The following is a 25,005-nucleotide window of genomic DNA, read 5'->3' on the forward strand; positions in this document are numbered from 1 at the left end:
ACAGAAAAAACAAGAATCTACAAAAGGCAAGAATCATACATAAACATTTGGAAAATCTACAATAAAAACATGTACAAATATTTCAAAGTTTGAAAACTTGAAAAAATTATAAAATAAGATGAATTGTAGGAAACAATAATCATGCAATGTCCAAACGTTTGCAGTATAAAGTATTACGAATGTGTGTAAAGTACAGAGATAACAGACTGAAAGATAACACAGTGAGTCAGATATGGAGGCTTTACATTAATGTAGCATGTAGTGTAGTGAGGTTGAATAAAAACGAGTGACGGTGGAAGTCCTTATTGATGAGGAAGGGTATGTTCTCCTCTCTCAGTTTGTAGTCCTGAGTATGCAGGCTCAGGGACTGTGTTATATAAATGTTTGTGTATACAGTGTTATTTATTGATGTTGCATCGCAGTCCCAGAAACACTCTCTCATTCTGCCCTGCATACTGATGCAAGTTAAAACGATGATAAACTTGATTCGATTGAAATTGAAATTCTCCCAAAAAGTCTGTTCTACTTCATCAGGACTTTTTCTCAACATAAATCGACTGACCTCCTCAGAAGTGAAACTGTTACTGTTCAGATTGAATAAAACATGTTTGAATTATTAGATTTCTAAAAAAAACGTGAAGCAAAAAAAACGAACAAAGAATCTGCATTCCTCTGTTAGCACAAATCAAATTACCACTGCATGTGTTTCACTTTTGGACTCCTATACAGAGGCTCATTTGCATCTGCAGGCCCAACACAAATGTCAAACTGCACTCTCTGGCTCATTAATAATAACATGGAACATCTAGATCTCAAAGCTTGTGTGGCATTTTTGACAATTAACGGACTGACTGTTGTAATTTCCAATGCTGCCCTTAGGGGTCCAATATGCATATGATAAATATTTAAATGACACTGCAGTCAACAATCAGCCTGTGAGAGCCCGATTCAGGCAGCACTCTTTAGCTCGCGTCAGTCACGATGAATCTTTAACTGAATCTGCTTCTCCGTAGCCGAGCAGGATTCATGAATGTGTAGATGTTCTCTCATCAGCATATTCCTCCTCTGTAACTCATGCAAGATAACTAAAATGTAATTCAATTGCAGCTTTGGTTTTATTTCGAAAGTCTAACTGCACCCAATTGCAATTTATTTAATCTTTATTCATCTATGTGAAGTATTTTTAACATCATGCTTTCTTTAAAAGCCCCCTGAGCAAAGCATTTCCCATCCAGTTTGAAAATTAAAGAGGCCCTATTATGCTTTTGGAGTTTTCTCTTTCCTGTAGTGTGCATGTAAATGGTCTGCAGAGGCTAAAATCCCAAAGTCCACGACAGAGGGAACTGAAACGCCTCCATTGGACCCCTTTGTTTACTTTTGAACATAATGACATCACTATCTAAGGCTGGAGCCACACGAGGACGGTAACGCAAACGGACCGCAATCGTTATCAAAAAAGTCAAGCGTGTCCGTTCACACGAGAAAGCGCTGGAGACGCTGTAGTGCATATGCCAGGCCTGTAAGTGGCGCTGTACTCCTGTCACAAAAGCAGTGAAGAAGACTTCCCGCGCATGGTTGCCATGGTTGCCATGGTTGCCCTTCTGTTCTGTGGACGCTCTGGCTCTTTTTCTCCCTCCCCGAGGCAAGTGCTGTAAATCTCTCCGGTAGTCCATCAGCAGATGAAAAACACCCACCTCTCCGCCTCTTCCAAGGGACGAGGGGACCGTGCGGCAGAGTTTTCGCTGACATTTTTTTCCGCCGGTCAACATGTCCGTTAAAGTTTAAATCTTCCGGACAAAATTAGAAAAGTGCCGGTCAGAGGTCTTCTTTGTTATTTATTGAGCTTTCAAACAAATTGATAACGACTCTATATAAGAATATAAGACTAAAAAACGGAGCCTCTCTCTTCCTCCCCCTCTTCTGACAGCCCAGCAGCTGATCTCTGAGCAGGAGACGTGGGGAGAGGGAGGCGGGGCTATTATGTATCGGCGTGAGTGAGGACGCTGGCGTGTTTGTCGCCGCTTCACTTCGTAGCCAAAAATCGTGTTTTCTCTGCTGTTTTTTTTCGCGTGTTTCTGTGTTCTAACAACCACAAATCCACTGCAAATAGTCTGCTAAAAGCTATCATAACTGTCTGGATCTATCAACTGTGTACCTATTACACTTACACATTCTCCAACGATCAGCTGTCACTGCTAGCTGACGATCGGCTGTCACTGCTAGCCGCCGTTCAGCCGCTAGCTTCTGCGTAGCTAGCTACCAGCCATCCTCTTCAACCTGGGATCTCAGGAGCTTCATTTCCCTCTCCACATCCCCAGTCTGTCCCCTCAACTCAGCTGCTACCCAGTTTCTTGTTAGCATTTCATTGCTAGCCACTGCCGGCTTCTCAATATAGCTGCCGCCTAGCCCCTGCTTAGCAGCTCGTAGCTAGCCGCTGCTCCTCTGTGCCGCTGTGCCTGCTGACATGGCTCTCTGGAAATATTCCGCTCTGCAAATGTGGAATCTTGTCTGCCACAACACTCCTAACTGCCTCACCACAATTCGATCATTTGGACTCCTTCGCCGTCCCCGCTATGTGCATAGGGCTGCACGTCGCAAGTTTGTCAACTCTGACCATGACATCCCCACCACACAGACAGACAGGCGGTCCGTCGCACTTCGCCGACGTCATCAGAGCACACCCTACGTGCATAGCTGTAATCTGAGACCTCTCAGCTGTATCGACGTCATCATCCCATTCATCCCCTGTGCCTCAACAACTACAAACAACAATGCAACATTCATGCTGCAGAATGTTCGATCACTGAACAAAAAAGCACCTCTGATCAATGACATTATAACTGATCATAAACTTCATTTCCTCTGCTTAACCGAAACATGGCAAACTGGACAGGACTTCCTATTACTCAACCAAGCCACACCTCCTGGCTATGTCTACCTTCAAAAGCCCCGCTCCACTGGTCGGGGCGGTGGGCTGGCTGTAATATACAGGGCAGACATCTCGATCAAAGAGCTTCCTGTACCCAACACCACCTCACTTGAATGTCTTGCCTTCACTCTATCTGGATCTGCACAGCTCCAGGCTGTTCTTATATATCGCCCCCCCAAAGGCTCAGCCTCTGCCATCTTCCTGTCTGAACTATCTGAGCTACTCACCTCAATCTGCTCCATGTCCCAATCTACGCTCCTTCTTGGAGACTTTAACATTCATGTGGACTCACCCAGTTGCACATTTGCCTCTGACTTCCTGGCACTTCTGGACTGCTTCAATTTTGAACAGCATGTCCATGATCCCACCCATGCCAAAGGCCACACCCTGGATTTGGTATGTACCTCTGGCACAACTGCATCCCACCTGCAGTGCCTCAACCTGGCTGTCTCCGACCATCATGCCATCCTGTTCACTGTGCCTATCGCCCTCCCCAGACAGCTTGTACTGCGGACAATCACCTACAGGAGCCTAAAATCAGTGAGCGCACCAGCCATAACCAGCCTCATAGCTAGCCACCTGGCCTCCGATCCCCCTGACACCTCGGTTGACGGACTGGTAGCCCAGTACAACACTGCTCTTTCCCTGAGTCTCGACTCACTTGCCCCCCTCATTACTCGCACTGTCTCCTTCACCCACTCAGCCCCCTGGTTCACCACCAGTCTCCGTGCCATGAAAGCCTCTGGCCGCCAACTGGAGCGGCTCCACAAAAAATCTGGCCTCACTGTCCATCTGGAGGCGTATAGAGAACATGTAAAATCCTACAAGGACGCCCTCTCAAAAGCTAAGGCACAATACTACTCCTCACTCATCGGTGACCAGCAACACCACCCCCGTATGCTCTTCTCCACCATAAACCGCCTACTCCGCCCAATTGACCCTCCCAACCCAGCAGACGCCCCCGAGCTTTGCACCAGGTTCCTTGACTTCTTTGAGGACAAAGTCAACTCCATCCACCAGGAACTCCAGGCCTCTGCCCCATCCCATCCACATGCCACACCACCTCCAGTCACTGTTCGTTCAACTCAACACCTGCCTCAATGTTGTCTCTCCTCCTTTGCACCAGTGGATGCCACACAGGTTACCAAACTTGTCTCAAAAGCTAAGGCTACAACCTGCTCCCTCGACCCCATGCCCTCTGCTCTGGTCAAAACTTGCCTACCCATTCTCTGCCCCACCATTGTTAAAATCATCAACTCCTCCCTGGAATCAGGCAAGGTTCCCGCCGTCCTCAAGATAGCAGCTGTCACCCCCATCATCAAAAAACCTGGTCTGGACCCCGAGGACCCCAGCAACTTCCGGCCGATCTCCAACCTTCCTTTTCTTAGCAAGATCATGGAAAGAGCAGTTGCTGCCCAGCTCCACCATCATATGTCCGACCATGAGCTCTATGAACCCTTCCAATCAGGCTTCAGATCCAACCACAGCACAGAGACGGCCCTTATTATCATAGCTGCCGATTCAGGCCTCGTCAGCATCCTCATCCTCCTGGACATCTCCGCCGCATTCGACACAGTCTCCCACACTATCCTACTCAACCGCCTATCCGTCTACCTTGGCCTCTCTGGTACAGCCCTCTCCTGGTTCCATTCCTACCTCTCCAACAGGCAACAGTTTGTGACCATCGGAAAATCCAGCTCTCCCCCAGCCCCTGTGAACCAGGGTGTGCCGCAAGGTTCAGTGCTCGGCCCCCTTCTATTCAACATCTACATGCTCCCCCTCAGTACCAATCCATCATCCCAGCTACCCCCACTGTCACTTGTCAACTGCCTCAGCGACATCCAAGCCTGGATGTCAAAAAATCTACTTAAACTTAACAATAACAAAACAGAGCTCATGGTCGTGGCCCCAAAAACACTGCTCCGGAAGGTTGGAGATCTGCTCCTCACCATCGATGGCGGCTCCATCCACCCTTCCCCTGAGGTTCGCAGCCTGGGCGTCACTCTGGACTCTAGCCTCACCTTCAACTCCCACATCAGGTCTACCGTCAAAACTGCTTTCTTTCACCTACGAAACATCTCCAGACTCCGGCCCTCTCTCCCCGACCCCGTTGCAGAAACATTAATTCATACCTTCATCTCCTCTCGTCTGGACTACTGCAATGGAGTTCTGTTCGGGGTCACCAGCAAAGCCCTGGACAGGCTCCAGTACGTCCAGAACTCTGCAGCCAGGCTCCTCACCCACACTAAACCCTGGCAACACATCACCCCCACCCTCATCCACCTTCACTGGCTCCCGGTCAAGTCACGCATCCAGTACAAACTCCTCCTGCTAACCTACAAATCTCTCCACTCCCTAGCCCCTCCATACATCTCTGACCTCCTCCAGCCCTACACCCCCTCTCGTCACCTGCGGTCCTCTGACAAAGGGCTGCTCTCCATCCAGCGCTCCAAGCTAAAAACATTTGGCAACAGAGCCTTCAGTGTCGCAGCCCCCACCCTCTGGAATTCTCTGCCCTCTGCAATCAGGAATGCAGACACTCTGGACACCTTTAAAAAACACCTCAAACATCATCTGTTCACTCAGGACTTCGGCCTCACTTATTTCCTGCTATTGCTCTGTATGTCTATTATTACCTTTTGTTTTGTTACTTCTCACTGTAAAGCGTCCTTGGGTTTCGTGAAAGGCGCTATATAAATTTAAATTATTATTATTATTATTTCATCGTTATCAGGAAATTATCGTATAGGCGTAAACACGGAGCCGTTTGCCCCCGCAGAGCGTTTAGTCTACCTTATATATAAGGCTATTCTTGGCGCTCTTGCCCTTATCTAAGGATGTACATAAACAGAAAATGCACAGGATCTTATCGGCTTCGCTCCGAGAACTGTTTCCTTTTAACCGAACCAAAGGTCCGTACTGAACTGGGGGAAAGGGCGTTCAGTTACGCTGCCCCTCAAGCTTGGAACCTGCTTCAAACTGAGCTGAAACTCAGAGAGCTGGTCTCATTAGAAACACTCGAAGCAACTTTAACTGACCTTGAAGCAGGCCGCTGTGTCTGTAAATGCTTTGGCTAAACTTGGTGTATGACTGTGTTGTGATTGTGTGTTTTTTAATTGTCTGTAACTGTAAAACTGTCTGTAACTGTGCTGTTACCATTCTTGGGCCAGGACTCTCTTGAACAAGAGATGTTTAATCTCAATGAGACCTGTCCTGGTTAAATAAAGGTCAAATAAAATCTGATAGAGAACTCGAGCAGATACGACCGTTATCGCCCTCGTGTGGCCGGGGCCTAACACTCAAGCTTGCCTATAGCGCTCCAACCATAGGCTCCAACATATTGTTTGTGAAGGGGCGGGACATCTCTAAGTGGTGGACCAATCACAACAGAGCCGTCCAGCTAACCAATCAGAGCAGACGGGGCTCTGGTTTCAGACAGAGGGTGAAAAGAGGCGCTGCAGCACAGGCAGTATGAGAAAAAGAAAGAGATCTTGAACATTAAAGCATGGAGACAGGTCACAGTAGAGGCACAGCATACAAATACGAACTTGAAAATTAGAAGTATTGGGCCCCTTTAAACTAACAGTCTCCCACAGTGCATGTTATATATGACTATAGTTGTACACGATAATGTGCCCATCATCTAGCAGCAAATGTAAAAAGTCTTCTTTATTGCATTCCTCAATTGTAAATTATTCTTTATGACATTGGTATTGTATTTATTTATTTATTTGTGTTTATCGTGTAATTATGTTGCACCCGATTTACTACTGTGATGACTATTTGCCGTGCAGATCAGTAAATGTTTGTTTTAAGTTAGTATTTGCACTCTGCAATGGAAATGAAACGGCTGCTGCCCAAAATGTTAGCAGAGGGCAATTGGAACTCAAACTGCCTGCAAATCCTGTCACATGTTATTATCAGTAAAGTGCGTGCTCAAGTTGCACTAACTGTAACAAAAGGAGAGAAAAACAACCATTTACAGTGCAGTTTATTCTGCCTACAATTAGTGTTTTGGGACTGTACACCGAAATGTACCTTGTTGCAAATATAAGGAATATTCAACGACTTATTTTGGTTGGGAATACTGCTTGTCCTTATTGCAGCCCCTCTTTCAAAAATGAAGTTGTGGGTTTCTTGATGTGAATCTTGCCTGGTGCTACTTTGAATAAACAACAGAATGCCTTTCCCTCAACAAGAACCAACAGAGCGCTTAAGTAGTGATGTGTATGCAAGCATGTGTGTGTTTATCCCTGGATCCCAGCGGAGCTATTCCTGCAGGTTGCTGCTGCAAATCAGACTTAGTCAACCTGCCTGTAGAACAACAGCTTGAATGTAAGACACTGCGGTCTCTTTGTCTCAAATTAAACATCGAGACAGCATTATATATCCGAGTCTAAAGAACAACACTGCCTCTGGGTTACACTTTCTTTTACAATACCTTCACCACTTAGCGTCGGTACGCACTATAGAAACGCTTTGTAATGCACTGATAGGCAGTTGTTAATGTATATAAGGACATGTGTTCTCTGCTGATGTATGCATCTGGATTCAACCATAGCTGCCCCTGAGGCAGAGCTATAGCTGGTGCTATATATCCTTAAAAACACCATTTATTTATTATTTAAAGCAAATGTAAAAGATAACTTGGATAAACAGTTGAATGAATACTTAATGTCACACTCAATTTGTTGTTTGATGTCTTTTGATTAATTATTTACACATCTAGTGTGCACTCACTCAACATGTTTCCATCTCTTGCAGCTGGGAATCACTTTTACAGAAAGTGAAGTTGGACAATACATTTGTGTACAACGTCAGCGTTTATAATATTCATCATGTACACTTGTTCATATTCTCGATGAAAGTGTGCATTCAAATCAATGACGGCACTTATTCCCTGATGGTTTTGCAAATGTTTCTTAGGCAAGCAAACACACCTGGTTATTTAGAGATGTTTGATATTGATATTCCACTTAATAGAGCTGAGGTGAATGGACTAAATACATAGTTGTTATTAAGTGTTATCGGCGAAGAAATGACTCTGTTGACAGGAATTTTAAAGTTTAAGAAGGGTTAGAGAAGAGAGGTCAGTGTTTAGTTGCTGAAGTACATAATGTAGGTATTTATGTCAGAAGTTAGTGGAGAAAATTCTTACTGAAACTCCACCTTGAGAAAACATGTTAACACGTGTTAAACATGCACATTGTGTCCACATCTCTGAAGAAAGAAGTGAATATTTGTGTTCTCATGGTTTATACCAGGGGTCGGCAACAGGCGGGCCGCGGTCCGGACCCAGGCGCCAACCTATACGGACCCGGACCTACAATCAATACATTAATAAGGGATTTCAATTTTTTTTCACTTACATGCAGACGTTGATAAAGCTACAGCTACTTCAATATATATCACACTCATTCATAAGGCAAGTTAGACATTTTGAAGTTCCGGACCTTTGCATGGGGAGATTTTCTCTAACTGGACCTCGTCGAATTTTAGTTGAAGACCCCTATGACCTACTTCTACTGAGATACAATGAATGTCCAAAGGCCACAGAGCTTGTAGCACGATCAGCTTCCATACAGCCTGGTTAATTATCAGCTGAATTTACATCAACAGTATCTCAATGGATTTGTGTCCTCCCTGCTTGTTCTTCGTACCGCTTATTTGACTCTGATAAATGAAAATCAACCAAACTTTGGAGCAATTTCACCACAGTGCAACCGTATTCCCCAAATGTTACACCATCTGTTTGTGTCGCTCCCTGATCAGATCACCTGGCTGTCAACAAACTGAGCAGATATCTTGTTTCCTCTGCTGCAGTACAGCGAGGGCTGAGTGCAGCTTGTTATCGGTGGCAAGACAGCTTCAATCTATCCGAACTGTGTGCCTGTACCGCTGCCTGATGAAAAAAACATGACGATATTGCTTAGGAAATACGAAGGCTCATCCTCCCCTGGGTTAATGCGGTGTAGATACTATCCGTGTTTCCCTCGCCATCAATGCAACCCTCATTGTTTACCAAGAGAGCAGAACACAAAGCACAGTATGAGACAGTGTACCCGTTCAAAAGATGGGTGAGGAAGTCAGTACCAACTGTGCAGTGAATGCCAGTATCTACGGTCTGCATATTGAGAGGCACCAAGGGCATCAACAAGAGCGTGTTGTGTGCTTTGCCATGCTGTGAGCTGCCTTTCAACGCATTTCCAAGGGCAGCGTTGGAAAATGCGCTATAGGGGCCCGGAGATAGAAAACAATATTCTCAATAGGCCATCAGCTCATGTTCTGTCGTGGCGATGCAGAGAGAAAGAGAGGGAGGGAATGAAACTGCGTGACCTTTAAGATTCACAGAGGCGAGGCGCTCCCCTCGGGGCTCTCGGGATCCGTACGGCCTAAGGGCTCATGCAATTCCAGTGTAGTTTAACCATGTCAAGGGACGCCCTGAGTGCACGCTTTCTGGTACTACCCGTACTGAACTACTTTTCCGTCACAAACAGTGCACCCCCGAAGGTGTTTTTGTTTTTGCCCTGCAGTCTCGAGTCACTGTATTTGGATGCGAGGCATAAGCTGCACCAGGTAACATTTCAGTGTGATGTCTATCAGAGGTGTTATTCTGGTGTACACGATTCAAACACAAACAAGCACTTCCATCGATGTCACGTCATCCGCCCTGCCTCGTCCTCTCGAGACGGAGGCGTTGGTAAACATGAGCTTTCACTGTGTTGTGTTACATGATCTAAAGATTGTTAGGATGCTATTTTTTGGGGGGGGAAAGGCTTTTTGTAGTATGTGCGGCCAATGACCGGAAGCTGTACAGCTTTCCAGCCCACAATGAGACAATCCTCCTGAATGAGCGATGTTTACATTCGCTAACAAGGGACCTCTTGAAGTCGAGCACTCTCCTCTTCCAGAAGCAAAGCAATTGTTGTGCTTCTACAAATCTGGTGTGGGAAGACGTCGCTGTCTGCAGAGAGTCTACAACCGTACGTTATAGTGATCTTTTCTAACCTTAACTAAGGGGTTTTTGTTGTCATTGCATTCCTAAGCTAGTTGTGTAGCTTTGAGGATCTGCTGAAGAGAACAGAGCAGCTCCTCTGCCCTCACAGTGTGGGCAGGAGTACAGATCTACGGCAAACTACACACACATCACATAACGTTTAAAGACATTATTGGTCTTTGAAGTTTTTACTGGAAGCTGTAGATAGACTGACAAAATCTGTGTTGACAACAAACGTGATGAAACAGAGAAGAAAACAAACCATAAACAATAGTTAGACAAAATAAGTTGTATACAAGACTTAAAGTGGAGTAACAAGGAAACTGGGTTAGGGTTCGTAAAAGCATTTTATTTTAAGCGCCACATTAGAGAATGTGTACAGCCGACTGGAGAAAGAGATCTGAACGCTTTTTTTTAGATTGTTCCACTTTTTTGTTTGTGATCTAAGTTGTTATAAAAACAACATGGGTACTAGCGCAGTTGGCAAAAGCAACATTCTTGTCCCACAAAATATAGCGCCAGCAAGTTGTCAAAACATTTCCTGTCAAACAGATTTAGTAAAAGTAACAGATTGAGAAAAAGGGAGTTTAACCCACACTCTAAGGAAGAGTTTAGCATCTAGATCTCAGTTATGTTAACGTCATGTGAAGGGAACAATAATATAGATGACTTCTTTCTAGCAATGTTAGCTCGCTAAGCATGTCTCCATCTGATTGGACTCAACAACACTAACAAACAATAGGGTTAAATAGCATTGCCATTGATGCTGCCTGCTTGGTCCACAAGCAACTACGTGCAATCAGATTAGCTTCATTGCTCCTGTTAGCATTGCTTAGACATTTCTTAAAGTGTATTTATTGTTATCAGACAATGATACTACAGATTATTCAATTATTATTTAAATATTTCGTTTAGTTATTGCATTCATTTGTATAGTACTGTATCATGTCTGTATCATCTTTTGTTTCATTTGTATTTTCTTTGGTTTTACACGCTCGAAAAAAATTAATAAACTAAACTAACTAAACTAAACTAAACTAAATTAACTATTAGCAATACATTAGCCCCAGAGCTATTTAGCAGTCATTTACACAGTTTGGTTGATAAGTCAGTCACTAGTTGGCAAACAGTGCTTTTATGACACGAAGAAGCTTCAGACATTCACCAGTGGGGTATTTCAATGTATTTTATATCGTAGATTAAAACCAGAGGTGGTCAAATGTTAACACATTTTTCGGGTTTTAGGACTCATTCCTGCCATACTCTATTATGGGGGGGGGGGGTAGATAAAAGACGGCTGTTTGTTTTGTTTTAGATTTGACAATATGGTATGGAACTGTGACAGTAAAGGTTGCTATAGAAACAGAAAGTTCAGCTCAATGCTCAAACATCAATATTACAAGTGCTGGGTGGTGTTTTATTTTAGAGACAGCCTTTTAACTCTTGTATTAAATGGCTCAGAGTCAATGTGCTGACAGCCATCTGAGAGCTTAAAAAACATCTAATTCAATATTTCTACCGAAGCTTAAAATATGCAACCCTTGACTGACACGATGATGGATAGCATTAAGCAGAAATACCAGTGATTTCTGAATAACCGCGTCAATCAGTCATGTTGTAACTCAGCACCGTTGTTCTTCCCTTCAGAAAAAGCTGTTAGCTGCCATTCATTCTTGCAAAACTATGAAAAACAACTTCCACACGGTGAGGTGATTCATCACAGGAAACATCAAGCTGTAATTCAGTTTGATCAAGATCTCGCTTTTTGTTTTTATTCTATTATAAGTTATAACTGAGTTGAGTGTTTTCATGTGACTGCTGCATGCTATTGTTCACTTGCTGTCAATCATGAGCAGCATGCCTCATAAAGATTGAACTTTTCTCCAGGAAATCACCCCTCAGACAGAAACACGTGGTCTAATAAATCAAACCAAATGAACATGCTCAACTGTTACCATTTGAACATAGGGAGTATACCAAATAGAAAACAGAGACATGGATTCAGCTGCATGTGTGTATTGAGGTTTTGAGGAGAGCTGTTTTTGTCTCTGAAAACCATTGGATGTGACTGATTTGATTCCAGCCTGACCACATGTGCTGTATGAATGATAGATATCTGAAACTATTGCTTTTTAACAGAGGTGGATCCAAAGATGATCTATTACATTAGTTTAATGTAACGGAAAAAAAAGATCATCTCCAGCCTCAACGACTACCGTCCGGTAGCACTCACACCGCTCATCATGAAGTGTTTCGAGAGGCTGGTCCTGCAGCACATCAACACCATTCTCCCACCCGCCTTCGACCCAAATCAGTTTGCGTATAGAGAGGTCTACAGAGGATGCCATCGCCACTGTCCTTCACAGTGCACTGTCCCACCTTGAACACCAGGGGAGCTATGTGAGGATGCCCTTTGTTGATTACAGTTCTGCCTTTAATACAGTCATCCCGGGAAGATTGGTTTCCAAGCTATCTGACCTAGGATTTCCCCCAAACATCTGCCAATGGATTAAGGACTTCCTAACTAACAGTGAGAATAGGCCCTCACCTCTCCTCCAGCCTCACACTCAGCACCGGTTCACCACAAGGCTGTGTGCTGAGCCCCATGCTCGACTCCCTGTACACCTATGACTGTGCCCCCACTCACCCCACCAACACCATCGTCAAGTTGGCGGACGACACAACCGTGGTTGGACTGATCACAAGAGGAGAGGAGTCAGCCTACAGGGATGACATCCAGAGACTGGCAGTGTGGTGTTCAGATAATAACCTTGTTCTGAACTCCATAAAAACAAAAGAACTCAGACTTCAGGAAAAACAGCACAACACCAGATCCACTGTACATCAACGGCAACTGTGTGGAAAGGGTTCCCGCCTTCAGGTTCCTCAGCACACACATTGCTGAAGATCTATCCTGGTCTATCAACACCACAACATCTGTGAAAAAGGCCCAGCAGCGACTCCACTTCCTCAGGACAAACAACCTGGAGGAGAAGCTTCTGGTGTCTTTCTAGCGCTGCTCCATAGAGAGTGTGCTGGCATATTGCCTAACCAGTGGTGTGCCAGCTGCTCAGAAAAGGACAGGAAAGCCCTTCAGAGGGTCATAAACACAGCCCAGAGGGTCATCGGCTGCTCACTGCCTTCTCTGGAGGAACTCTTCAGCCAACGTTGCCTCAACAGAGCAGGCAAAATCATTGCAGACGCTTCACACCCTGGACACTTCCTGTTTGCTCTTCTGCCCTCCGGTAGACGCTACAGGTCAATTCAATCGAGGACAAACCGACTGAAAAACAGTTTCTACCCCAGAGCCATACGAGAACTGAACACAGTTACAACTGCACTACTTTTTAATAGTTGTATTAACTTATTAACTGGTCGACATCAGAGATGCAAAATATCATCCCTGTGTTTTTTATATTGTAAACTGTATTTAAATAATGTGCGGGCATGTATGCATGTTGGTATGGATGTGTGAGCATATGTTTGTGTGTATATGTTTATATAGATATATATTTATTCGTGTTATGTGGAAATGCACTGCGAGGATTGCTTTTTTAAATTTCGTTGTACCTGGTGCGATGACAATAAAGGAATTCTATTCTAATTCTATTAATAGGGTAGACATATCACAGTTTTTATTATATCCATCGTATGAAGTGCTGACAATAACACTTGTAAAAAGCAATGTTGATAATAACAAGATAGGCAGAATTATTGGCACTAGATGCAGTTAATTCATGTATTTTCTTTCTGATGAATTGCATATATTGTTTCACAGTAATTCATCATATTATAATATATATATATTTTTTTTTAAATTGTAATCTTTTAATTGGATCCTAGTTTTGTACATAATTTTTTCTATATTTGCTATTTCTGTACTACTTAATTCCTCTTACTCTGTTAATGTATACTACTGTATGCAGTATGCACCATTATACACTGAGGCAAAATCCTTCATCTCTAAACATACTTTGCATAAAACATGATTCTGATTTTAAACACATCGCAGCACAGTCAAGACCAAAGTTAGCCAATACCAGGCCTGTCATATTTAAAGTCAATAATATCTATTATGAATCTTTTGAAAGCAGCCATGTGGGAAACCACAGCACATGGATGAAACAGCAGATCAGATTATTTGAAAAGCATTACAATCGTCCAATGGCCAGATTATTGATCATGCACCCAAGTCAGGGCGTCATAAGCACTTTGAGCACTATATAAATGACATGTATTATTATTATCATTCCCCTATATGCATAAACTGGCATTTTCTCTATAATCTGTACCCTGTGTCCTTTTTTGTCCTTTTGTAGTCAACGTCCTGTTGTTTGTCTTGTCTTACCCCGGCTGATACTTCACTAAATCCACTGTTTTAATTTGTAAGGTAAAATTGTAAATGTAAATTGTAAATCTGTAACCCTGTAAGGTGTCCTTGGGTGTTTTGAAAGGCGCCCCCCAAAATAAATAAATAAACAATGTGGGCTTCGTAAATAATTGGACAGCCTTCTGGGGAAAACCTGGTCTGATTAAGAGAGACGGCATTCACCCTACTTTGAAAGGTGCAGATCTCATTTCGGCAAACATTTCAGGGCTTTGTGGACGTAATCCATGACAAACTGGAGTTGAGACCAGGAGGCAGAGTCGCAGTCTTACACGCTTCTCTGCGCTCTCTCCTAGGCAGTCACCCATAGGAATCCCGAACCCAATAAAATACCCAATATTAGCGGTGTGTGTGTCTGCCCAAGGACAATTTAAGGTAAAACCTAATAGAGGTGTTATACATAATAACCTAATAAAAGTAAATGTAACAACTACTACAGTGCAACAAAACAGGAAGATTAAATGTGGTCTCTTAAACATAAGATCTCTAGCATCTAAAGCAATATTGGTAAATGATTTAATATCAGATTATAATATTGATATATGCTGTCTCACTGAAACTTGGTTGAGACATGAAGAATATGTCAGCATAAATGAGGCCACTCCACCCAGCCATGTCAACACTCATATTGCTCGAGGCACGGGCCGAGGAGGTGGAGTTGCAGCAATCTTTGACTCAAGTTTACTTATCAATACTAAACCAAAATGTAATTATACCTCTTTTGAAAGCCTCGTTTTTAGTCTTACGCATCCGACCTGGAAAACTTTGCAGCCAATCTTATTTGTTACAGTGTATCGTGCACCAGGTCCTTATTCAGAATTCTTATCAGAATTCTCTGAGTTTTTATCAACTTTGGTTCTTAAAACAGACAAAGTAATTATCGTAGGTGACTTTAATATTCATGTTGACGATGATAAAAATAGCCTTACTGTTGCATTTAACTCTATATTAGATTCTGTTGGTTTCTGTCAGAGTGTAAATAAACCAACCCACTGTTATAATCACACTCTCGACCTTGTTCTGACTTATGGTATTGAAATTGAGCAACTATTAGTCGAACCGCATAATCCTGCTTTATCCGACCATTTCTTAGTAACTTTTGAAGTACTGTTACTAGACTACAAAGCATTAGTCAAAAGCTCTTGCAGCAGAAACCTATCTGTTAGTGCTATAGCCACATTTAAGGAAGAGATTCAACCAATACTTAACTCGATAGCATGTCTGCATGTAGGGGAGGAAACTTATACAAAATGTACACCACCCCAAATTGATCATGTTGTTGATAGTGCTATAGATGCGCTGCGAATAAAATTAGACTCTGTTGCTCCTTTGAAAAAGAAGAAAATAAAACAACATAGATTAGCTCCATGGCATAATGCCGAAACCCGCAAAATAAAGCAAAAGTCTAGACAACTTGAAAGGATATGGCGTTCCACTAAACTTGAAGAATCTCGTTTAATTTGGCATATTACTCTCAATGAATATAAGAAAGCACTGCGTAAAGCGAGAGCAGCCTACTACTCTTCATTAATAGATGAGAATAAGAATAATGCAAGATTTCTTTTCAGCACTGTAGCCAGGCTGACAGAGAGCCACAGCTCGATTGAGCCTTCTATTCCCATAGCACTCAGTAGTAATGATTTTATGTGCTTTTTTAACGATAAAATTGTTACTCTTAGAAACAAAATTAATGACCTCTTGCCTTCGACCAGTATAGTGTTATCATCAGCTCCCGGAATCGTAAGTTCTAATATTACACTAGATAGTAAACTAGAATGCTTTTCAGCCATTAACCTTGAACAATTACATTCAATGATTCTCTCTTCTAAACCATCAATGTGCATGTTAGACCCAATTCCAACTAAGCTGTTGAAGGAAGTTTTTCCATTAATTAGCACTTCTTTATTAAATATTATGAATATGTCTTTATTATCAGGCTATGTTCCCCAATCATTCAAAGTAGCAGTGATAAAACCGCTTCTTAAAAAGCACAACCTCGATCCAGAGGTTTTAGCCAACTATAGACCTATTTCTAATCTTCCGTTCCTCTCAAAAATTCTTGAGAAAGCGGTCGCAAAACAGTTGTGTGATTACTTAAAAAACAATGATTTATTTGAAGATTTTCAGTCTGGCTTTAGAACACATCATAGCACAGAGACAGCTCTGGTTAAAGTCACAAATGATATTCTAATAGCCTCAGACAAGGGACTTGTCTCTATTCTTGTTTTGCTCGATCTTAGTGCTGCATTTGATACTATCGACCATGATATCCTATTGCAAAGACTAGAGCACTTAGTTGGCATACAGGGAACTGCTTTAGGCTGGTTTAGGTCCTATCTATCTGAACGCTCTCAGTTTATACGTGTTAACGATGAATCTTCCACGCAAACCAAAGTTAGCCATGGAGTGCCACAGGGCTCAGTGCTCGGACCTATTTTGTTCACATTATATATGCTTCCGTTAGGCAATATTATAAGGAATCATTCTGTAAACTTTCATTGTTATGCGGATGATACTCAACTATATCTATCAATCAAGCCTGATGAAATTAATCATCTAAATAAAATTCAAGACTGCCTTAAGGACTTAAAAACGTGGATGACCTTAAACTTTTTGATGTTAAACACGACCAAAACTGAAGTTATTGTACTTGGCCCGAAGAATCTACGAAACAAATTATCTAAAGACATACTAACTATGGATGGCATTAATTTGGCCTCCAGTGAGACTGTAAGGAATCTTGGTGTTATATTTGATCAGGATTTATCCTTTAACGCCCACATAAAATCAATTTCAAGGACCGCCTACTTCCATCTACGTAACATTGCAAAAATCAGGCATATCTTGCCTCAAAACGATGCAGAGAAACTAGTCCATGCATTTGTTACTTCTAGGCTGGATTATTGTAACTCTTTATTATCAGGGAGTACCAAGAAGTCAATCAAGTCGCTTCAGCTGATTCAAAATGCTGCGGCTCGTGTACTAACCAGAGTTAGGAAAAGGGACCACATTACTCCTGTTCTGGCTGCCTTACACTGGCTCCCTATAGAACACAGGATAGAATTTAAAATTCTTCTTCTCGCCTACAAAGCCCTTAATGGGCAGGCGCCATCTTACCTTAAAGAACTCATTATACCCTACTGTCCTACTAGGGCATTGCGTTCCAAGAATGCAGGGTTGTTGGTTGTTCCTAGAATCTTTAAAAGTACAATGGGAGCCAGAGCCTTTTCTTATCAAGCTCCACATTTGTGGAATCAGCTTCCAGTTTGTGTTCGGGCGGCAGACACCCTATCCGTTTTTAAGAGTGCGCTTAAGACCTTCCTTTTTGATAAAGCTTATAGTTAGGGCTGATTAGATTCAGCCCCTAGTTTTGCTGATATAGGCTTAGTTTGTCGGGGGACATCTTACTTCTTCCTTCTCTCTGTCTATACCCGTGTACACTCATGTTCCGATTAACCCAGCTTCCCCAAATGTCTTTCTTTTTGGTGTCTATATACGCTGGGATCCGGAGTCATGGATGATCCTGCGGTCCTGTGTCCTGGATCGCGAGCGCTGGATCTTGAGTCGTGGCTGTGGTCCTGGATCATAGGTCCTGGATGGATATCCTCGTGGATTCATCTTCCTATTATACACACATGCATTTCCAAACATTTGGACTACCTATGTTGCAAATGTATTATCTTTTCAATTTACACACGGCATCTATTGCACGTCTGTCCGTCCTGGGAGAGGGATCCCTCCTCTGTTGCTCTCCCTGAGGTTTCTCCCATTTTTCCCTTTAAACTGGGTTTTCTTTGGAAGTTTTTCCTTGTACGATGTGAGGGTCTAAGGACAGAGGGTGTCGTATTGTCATACTGATATTCTGTACACACTGTGAAGACCACTGAGACAAATGTAACATTTGTGATATTGGGCTATATAAATAAACATTGATTGATTGATTGATTGATTGATTGATTGATTGATTGATTGATTGATTGATTGATTGATTGATTGATTGATTGAATAAATGTATTATTATTATAAAAGCGTATCTGGTGGCCCAATTCTAACCTGAACTCAGGGCTGAAATGCATAGTTGAAAGTGTGACATTTGACTTGATGTCATGCTCTAAATGTGTACTCAAATAACTGTGTGACCCTACACTCACAACACAACTCACCTTGGCTTCTTTCCATGTACGCGACACACTGCAAGGTCACCCTTAACTCAGCATTGGATATCTGGAAGTAATTATAAGCTGCACATCTAGCGGGGACTACACCGTGGAGACAAAGCGGTCCAACAGGGTGGTCAACATTATTAACGCTGCCCCCACATCTCATCATTATCCCAGTGCCAATCGGAAGCTCAATAAAATGCAAATCAAAAATCACTGCTGCTCTCTCTTTGGGAGATTTATACATTAAAGTGCAGCAATAAAAGGAATCCGCTGAGGCTTAAGGTCAAGTTGAAGGAGCGTAGACTAATGGAATAAAGAATGAGCAAGATGGCTGATTAAATTAGCTCTGTAAGCACTGTCCTGTTTGGTATCAGGAGTTTTAATCTGCTTACAGGCTGTGTGTTGCTGGTGATTTACACACGGAAAAAACATATATGTATCACTTACTGAGCCATGCTCATCTTTCACTGTTAGGGAGGGGATTTCTTGATGTTCTTATACAGTATGAGGCACAACAGGGGGGCACACATGCAGCATTTAGGAGGCAATCCGTTTCTAGAAAGCTATTTTCCACATATCTGAATTTTGGCATTCAAAGTGCTTAACAAATAGCAGAGATTACATTTAAATACATTTAAAGGGCCTTATGTTATTTGGGGTTGTCCCTTTCCTGGAATAGGTTTTTAATATGTTAATGGTCTCCAAAGGATAACATCTCTCCAGAGGGAGTTTCTCTCACACCGTCTGAAACGCCTCCCTTGGACTCCTTTGTTTACTTATGTAACAGACTTAACATCACTACGTAACACTCACGCTTCTATTGGCTAGCGCTCCCACACATTGGACGGGATAGGCTAAGTGGCAGGACATCACAACAGAGCCGGCCAGCTAACCAATCAGAGCAGACTGGCCTCTGGTTTCAGACAGAGGGTGAAAAGAGGTGATGCAGCACAGGCAGTATGAGAGAAGTAAAGAGCTGTTTGAACATTAAAGCATGGAGACATGTCCCAGTAGAAGCATAAGACACTAACGCAGCGTCCACACGGCGGGGTGCGTTGAAGCTTGCCGGCGGGCGTGTCTGAAGCTCGACCAACAACCAATCACATGAATCTCCCGCCCCGGACACACAAGCACGCGGTTTGATTGGCTAGAGCTTGTACTGGCATATGATTTGATTGGCTGGCACTTCCGTCGAAGCTTCAAAAGTAGAACATTGCTCAACTTTTGAAGCGAGCAACGCGAAGCGACGGAACCACAATGCAGTTCGGCAAAGCGTGACGTCACCCCGTTCAAAGTGGACGGGCAGAAGCGTTTCAACGCACGCCGCCGTGTGGACGGGCCGTTATATGAACCTAAAATTGAGCAGAAATTGTCCCCTTTAAGGATGTAGCATTGTTGGAGGAGCCTGGGAGTTTAGCTTCTCTTTGCTAAAATGAAACTGTTGTTAATGTGCACACGACAATAAGGCCTTTGAATCTTAGTAGGGAAATAGTTTTCTTATATCACTAATCTCAATTTGTTTTCAAACTGCATCTTTGATTCACTTCAGTGTTGAAACTGTACACACATTAGCATACCTCCCACCCCAACCAATCCCCCATTCACTCCCCACCAAATGCTGGCCTTTGACGAGCCATGCTTTCTTACTTTCACATTGAATCCAATTCATTATTGCGGCCCCCCCCCCCCCGCACACTCAGCTGTCAGGGGAGACAAAAGCTCTGCCAAATATGGATGCGTTTTTGTTCCCTCGGATTTGTGCTGCCCTCCCCTGGGGATACTGCTCCACCCTCCCCTCACCCCAATCTCCCCCAACACATACACTCACCCTCACCCCCTCCCCCCCGTTCAGGAGGGGTGAAGAAATACCTGGGGCTCTTCATTGTGTCACCTCTTGCATGGGGGGGAAATGGCATTCAGAGAGGATGAAACCGAATGCAGTCGCTGCAGAGCGCGTATTCTTGTGAGGCTCATGTTAATTGAATGTAGAAAAGTGTCTGAACTCAAAGGGAAGTTGAGATGTGAAGGAAGAACTGTTGATTAATGAATATGAGATGCGATGAAGCTCGGAGCAGCTCCATTATGATGGGGGAGTGCTTTTTGTTTTTGTTTATCTGAATGCTCTACTAATTCTTTGTGTGAGGGCGTTGATAGAGACAATACAAAACACACACACACACACACACACACACACACACACACACACACACACAAACACACTGTATTTGCTTATCGTCTCGTTATGTAGAATTATTTTGTACTCAAAGCTATTTTTTTGCATGTTAATTTGATTTCAAACTGCCTCCAATAAAATGCAATTGTATATTTAATATGTGTTGTTTGTTGAGGAAACACATTTGATAAAGGAACTGTATCCATTGTCTACTTCCTGTGAAGACAAGAAGAACAAGTGTTCATCGTAACCTTTACCTTATCCACTAATGTCTCCTCATTATTAACACCTATAGGAATTGATTGCACCAACTATCCCGTTACAAGCCAATAACCCTGCTCTCTGCTCGATGTAGAGTAAACCACAGGTTCTATTGTACAAGGAAAAGAAAACGAGGGAACAAGTCAGTGATTTCAGACACAGCCCATTCAGCTTCCTCTGATAAAGCGCTCACTTTGTAGAAAAAGAGGCCATATCCGACACCACAGTTGCATCTCGATATAGAGTGATATTGTCTCAAAGAATGAACATGAGAAACTCTTCCATTAGCACTTTGTGATTTCAGACGTGCCTGGCACTTCTCAAATGCACGTGATAAATGAAGACAAAATACTTGTTCACGAATACATTTAACAAAGTATCAGCTACATCCCTTCCGTCTTCATGAAACCACACAGAACCTATCAAAGAAACTCTGTCCGTCACAGCGTTTTAGTTCTTGTAGTTCGTAGCTTTCTGTGGCTGCAGTGCTACCAATTACCCAGCCTGACTGATAGGTGGTGGCGTGGAGGGCTTAGGCACACACCGGGTCACTGATGCTACGTCTCAATTAACCACACAGCTACACATGGGGTCGGCCGCGGCCCTTATCTCGTATTTATGGAATAACACAGAGACACACACAGCGAGCTGTCAAGAGGCGAGACCCGCCAGGTCAGCTGTATGTTTGCAGCTGCCGCACGGGGACACTAACCCGATGCAGGAGAAGTTGAAATGGAAAACAGTGAGACGGCTTTACAGCTGGGGTTCGGCTTCTTTGCTTGTTAGGTGTCTTTATTTAGGAAGAAACCACACCTACAGATGCGTTTCTTTGGTCCAAACTATCAATGACGAAGACATTAACTTTACTTTTTGGTATTGAGTTTGTTTCGTTTTTGAGTGCACAATTGGAAATAACAAAGACTTTACATTTCATAAGAATATTGTCATGTTTTTCATATAGTATTACCCACTGTGCTATATGTTAAAGGTGGGGTATGTAATTTATTTCAGAAACGTCCCGATAGCAATGAATACATTAAATGCTTTGACAATAAATACATAAAAAAATATCATCTATGGAAGCCGTGGCGCTGTAAAAAGCACGACCAATCATCTGAGCCAGCTAAAGTAACTGGATGGCCTACCTGCCTGTCAGCCTTCCATCTGTGCACAAACTTATCTCGTGCCCTCATTGGTCATGTGCGCGTTCGTGTGTGTTGGAGGAGGGGCTCTGTAAGGAAGTGGCAGATTTTTTCCCGTTGTGTATTTTCAAATTCTAGCGCACTCGAGCTGGTTTCTCCAACATTACCAACCCCACCTTTAAGTGAAATGTACTTATTTGCTTTCTGATTGAGATTAAGATAAGACGATAATATCAGTTTCCTGTCTGTTGAATATGAAGCTGGAGCAGAAGATGTTTAGCTTAGCTTAGCATAAAGAGCGTATAGGTCAGGAGGAGGTGACAGCTAGCATGGGAAAACATTAGGGATTAAAAAACCTGTCCAAAATGTTTAGAAATCAGCACTTCTAAAGCTCACTTATCGGTTGTTTCATCCAAGAAAAAAAGGGTTATCCTAAATTACACAAATGTAGAATAATTGGAATAAGCATCTTCTTTAAGCATCTTCCCATTCAGGTGTCAGTAACTCTTCCAGCATGCATTGGGATTCAGTCCATCACAAGGCTCATATTATAATATTATAATGACTTAATCCATTTTATATTTGGGGAATTGTTGCTCATCCACATTGTTTCTAAAGTGTATTGCACTAAACAAAAGACATTATCACTGTACCGCACAAACACATTTTGTAGTAAACAACAGATGTTACCTCCAACATAAAAAATAATACCACTATTTCTCCTCTGAATAATCTCCCTCAGGAGCCCAGACATAATGAGCTTCAGCTGATTCAAAATTGTAATCCATGTGCTAATGGCCATGGCATTTTGGTCTCGCTTCATTATGGAGATGTACTGCAGACAGAGGGGCTTTCAAATCACTTTTTATGACAAGTGAAACGCAATCAAAGCTTGCATTAAGAGGTGACTCTTAAGGCTTTGTGGGATCCAATTTGCATATCTAGTCCAAGAACTAACAGCGCAAAACACACAGCATGCATGCAGATTGGTCTAATTATAAGAGCCCCTGTTTTTCTGAATGTCCACAGATTATTATGGTGTCTGCATTTGACAAGAATAGCTACATAACGTATGATAATGCGCAGCAACGCGAATAATATGGAAAACAAGGTCGAGCCCCGTGTTCCACTGGTGGCGACAGGATAGGCAGTGTGATTCCAAAAGGCTTTGTGAATACTTAACGAGCTGCTGTGCAACGAGCACTTGATTGGATTCCCATAGCTGCTCTCTAACACTCACAATCTCTTTCAGGAGGAAAACATTATGTTAAAAGGTGAATCTGTACATCTGGAAAAGCTATTCTTCGCACATGGCAAAGCGTTTGTAACCCACATTATGTCAAGACGGGGCTGAATATGGTGTCAAATGTAAATGTTACCATCCGAAGTGACACAGAGGAACATATCTTTTGCATTCAGTCCATTGAGGTGAACTCGCCGCAGCAACACGGAAATATGAGCACATTTCCCCCATTTTGGCTTCCAATACATTTCAGGATTCCTTTCAAAATCCTTTTATTTGCTTTTAAATCCCAAAATGGCCTGACCCCACCATATCTTTCTGAGCTGCTACACCCTTACACACCCAACCGCCCTCTCAGGTCAGCGGATCAGCTGCTCCTGAACATGCCCAGAACCAAGTCAAAGCTCAGAGGGGGCCGTTGCTTCTCTGTAGCGGCTCCCACACTGTGGCACGATCTGCCCCTGCACATCAGACAGGCCTCCACACGGCCTGCTTTTAAATCGCTTCTTAAAACCCACCTCTTCTCCTTAAAGGTGGGGTAGGTAGGTTTGAGAAACCGGCTCGAGATCGCTAGAATTTGAAAATACACAACCGGAGAAAATCTGCCACTTCCTTATAGAGCCCCGCCTCCAACACACACGAACGATTGGTTGTACTTTTTACAGTATTACGGCTTCTACAGATGACATTTTTGTATGGATTTTTTGTCAAAGCACTTCAGATATTCATTGCTATCGGGATGTTAAGAGCATTCCATGGAATATAACAAAAAGTGTATCTCGAGCCGGTTTCTGAAACTTACCCACCCCACCTTTAAGATAAGATGGACTTTTATTCATCCCTCGTGGGGAAATTGTTTCTCTGCATTTGACCCATCCTAGTGTTAGGAGCAGTGTGCTGCCATTTTGAACGGCGCCCGGGGAGCAGTGTGGGGAACGGTGCCTTGCTCAGGGACACCTCGGTAGCACTTGATCTTGCCGGGACTTGAACTGGTGACCTTCCAGTTGCCAAGTCCCTATCGACTTCGCCACCACCGCCCACAACTTAGAGTATTAACATATTTTAGAGTGTTGCTTGTATTGCTTTTAAATTGTCTATTGTTTTTACTTGTACTTGTTTTATGGTGTAAAACCACGAAGCTGTGCTGTGTGATGTTTTGTTTTGTTTATTTGACGGTACAGCACTTTGCTCTGGAGGTTTAAAGTGCTCTATAAATAAAGCTGTATTGTATTGTAACTTGCTCAAATTGAATAGCAGTTTTACCTTAGTTTAGGTGATAATATGATTTTTTTTTTAAACAAGAAAAGACAGGTTGAATTTCAAGGCTTAATGTTTCAAATCTATTTTGCTGGAAAACTAATTCAATGAGAGTGACGACAGCTACAGTATCCAACACAGCAGTAACAATGAGAAGAAATATAAAACCCCTAAGGAGACCCTATTATGCTTTTTTGGGGGTTTTTCCCTTTCCGGTACTTTTTGTGCATCTAATCGAAATGGTCAAAGGCTAAAATCCAAAGTTCCCTCCAGACGGAGTTTCTAGAGGCATAAAATACGAATGTGAAACCTACAAATGATCATAATACGGCCCCTTAAAAGCTCAAAGGAATGCAGAGATATGTGATGGATTTCTGTGGCTTCATCTCTATTAGCAACTCATTGTGGTCGTGTTTATATAAGAATGTTGATTGGCTTCTTTGTGTTGATATT

The 25,005-nt window shown here is 42.8% G+C and overlaps 1 protein-coding gene across 1 annotated transcript; it reads left to right on the plus strand.

The window, feature by feature from the left end:
* Positions 1-2,464: 2,464 nt before the first annotated feature.
* LOC139434731 (uncharacterized) lies at positions 2,465-17,974 on the plus strand. Its single transcript, XM_071204715.1, has 4 exons — positions 2,465-4,968; positions 12,486-12,675; positions 12,901-13,184; positions 14,577-17,974. Exons 1-4 carry the CDS (start codon positions 2,465-2,467, stop codon positions 17,656-17,658), a joined length of 6,060 nt encoding a protein of 2,019 aa, XP_071060816.1. The 3' UTR covers positions 17,659-17,974.
* Positions 17,975-25,005: the final 7,031 nt, after the last annotated feature.

This window comes from Pseudochaenichthys georgianus, chromosome 10, assembly GCF_902827115.2.
Source record: "Pseudochaenichthys georgianus chromosome 10, fPseGeo1.2, whole genome shotgun sequence".
Classification (NCBI taxonomy): Eukaryota; Metazoa; Chordata; class Actinopteri; order Perciformes; family Channichthyidae; genus Pseudochaenichthys; species Pseudochaenichthys georgianus.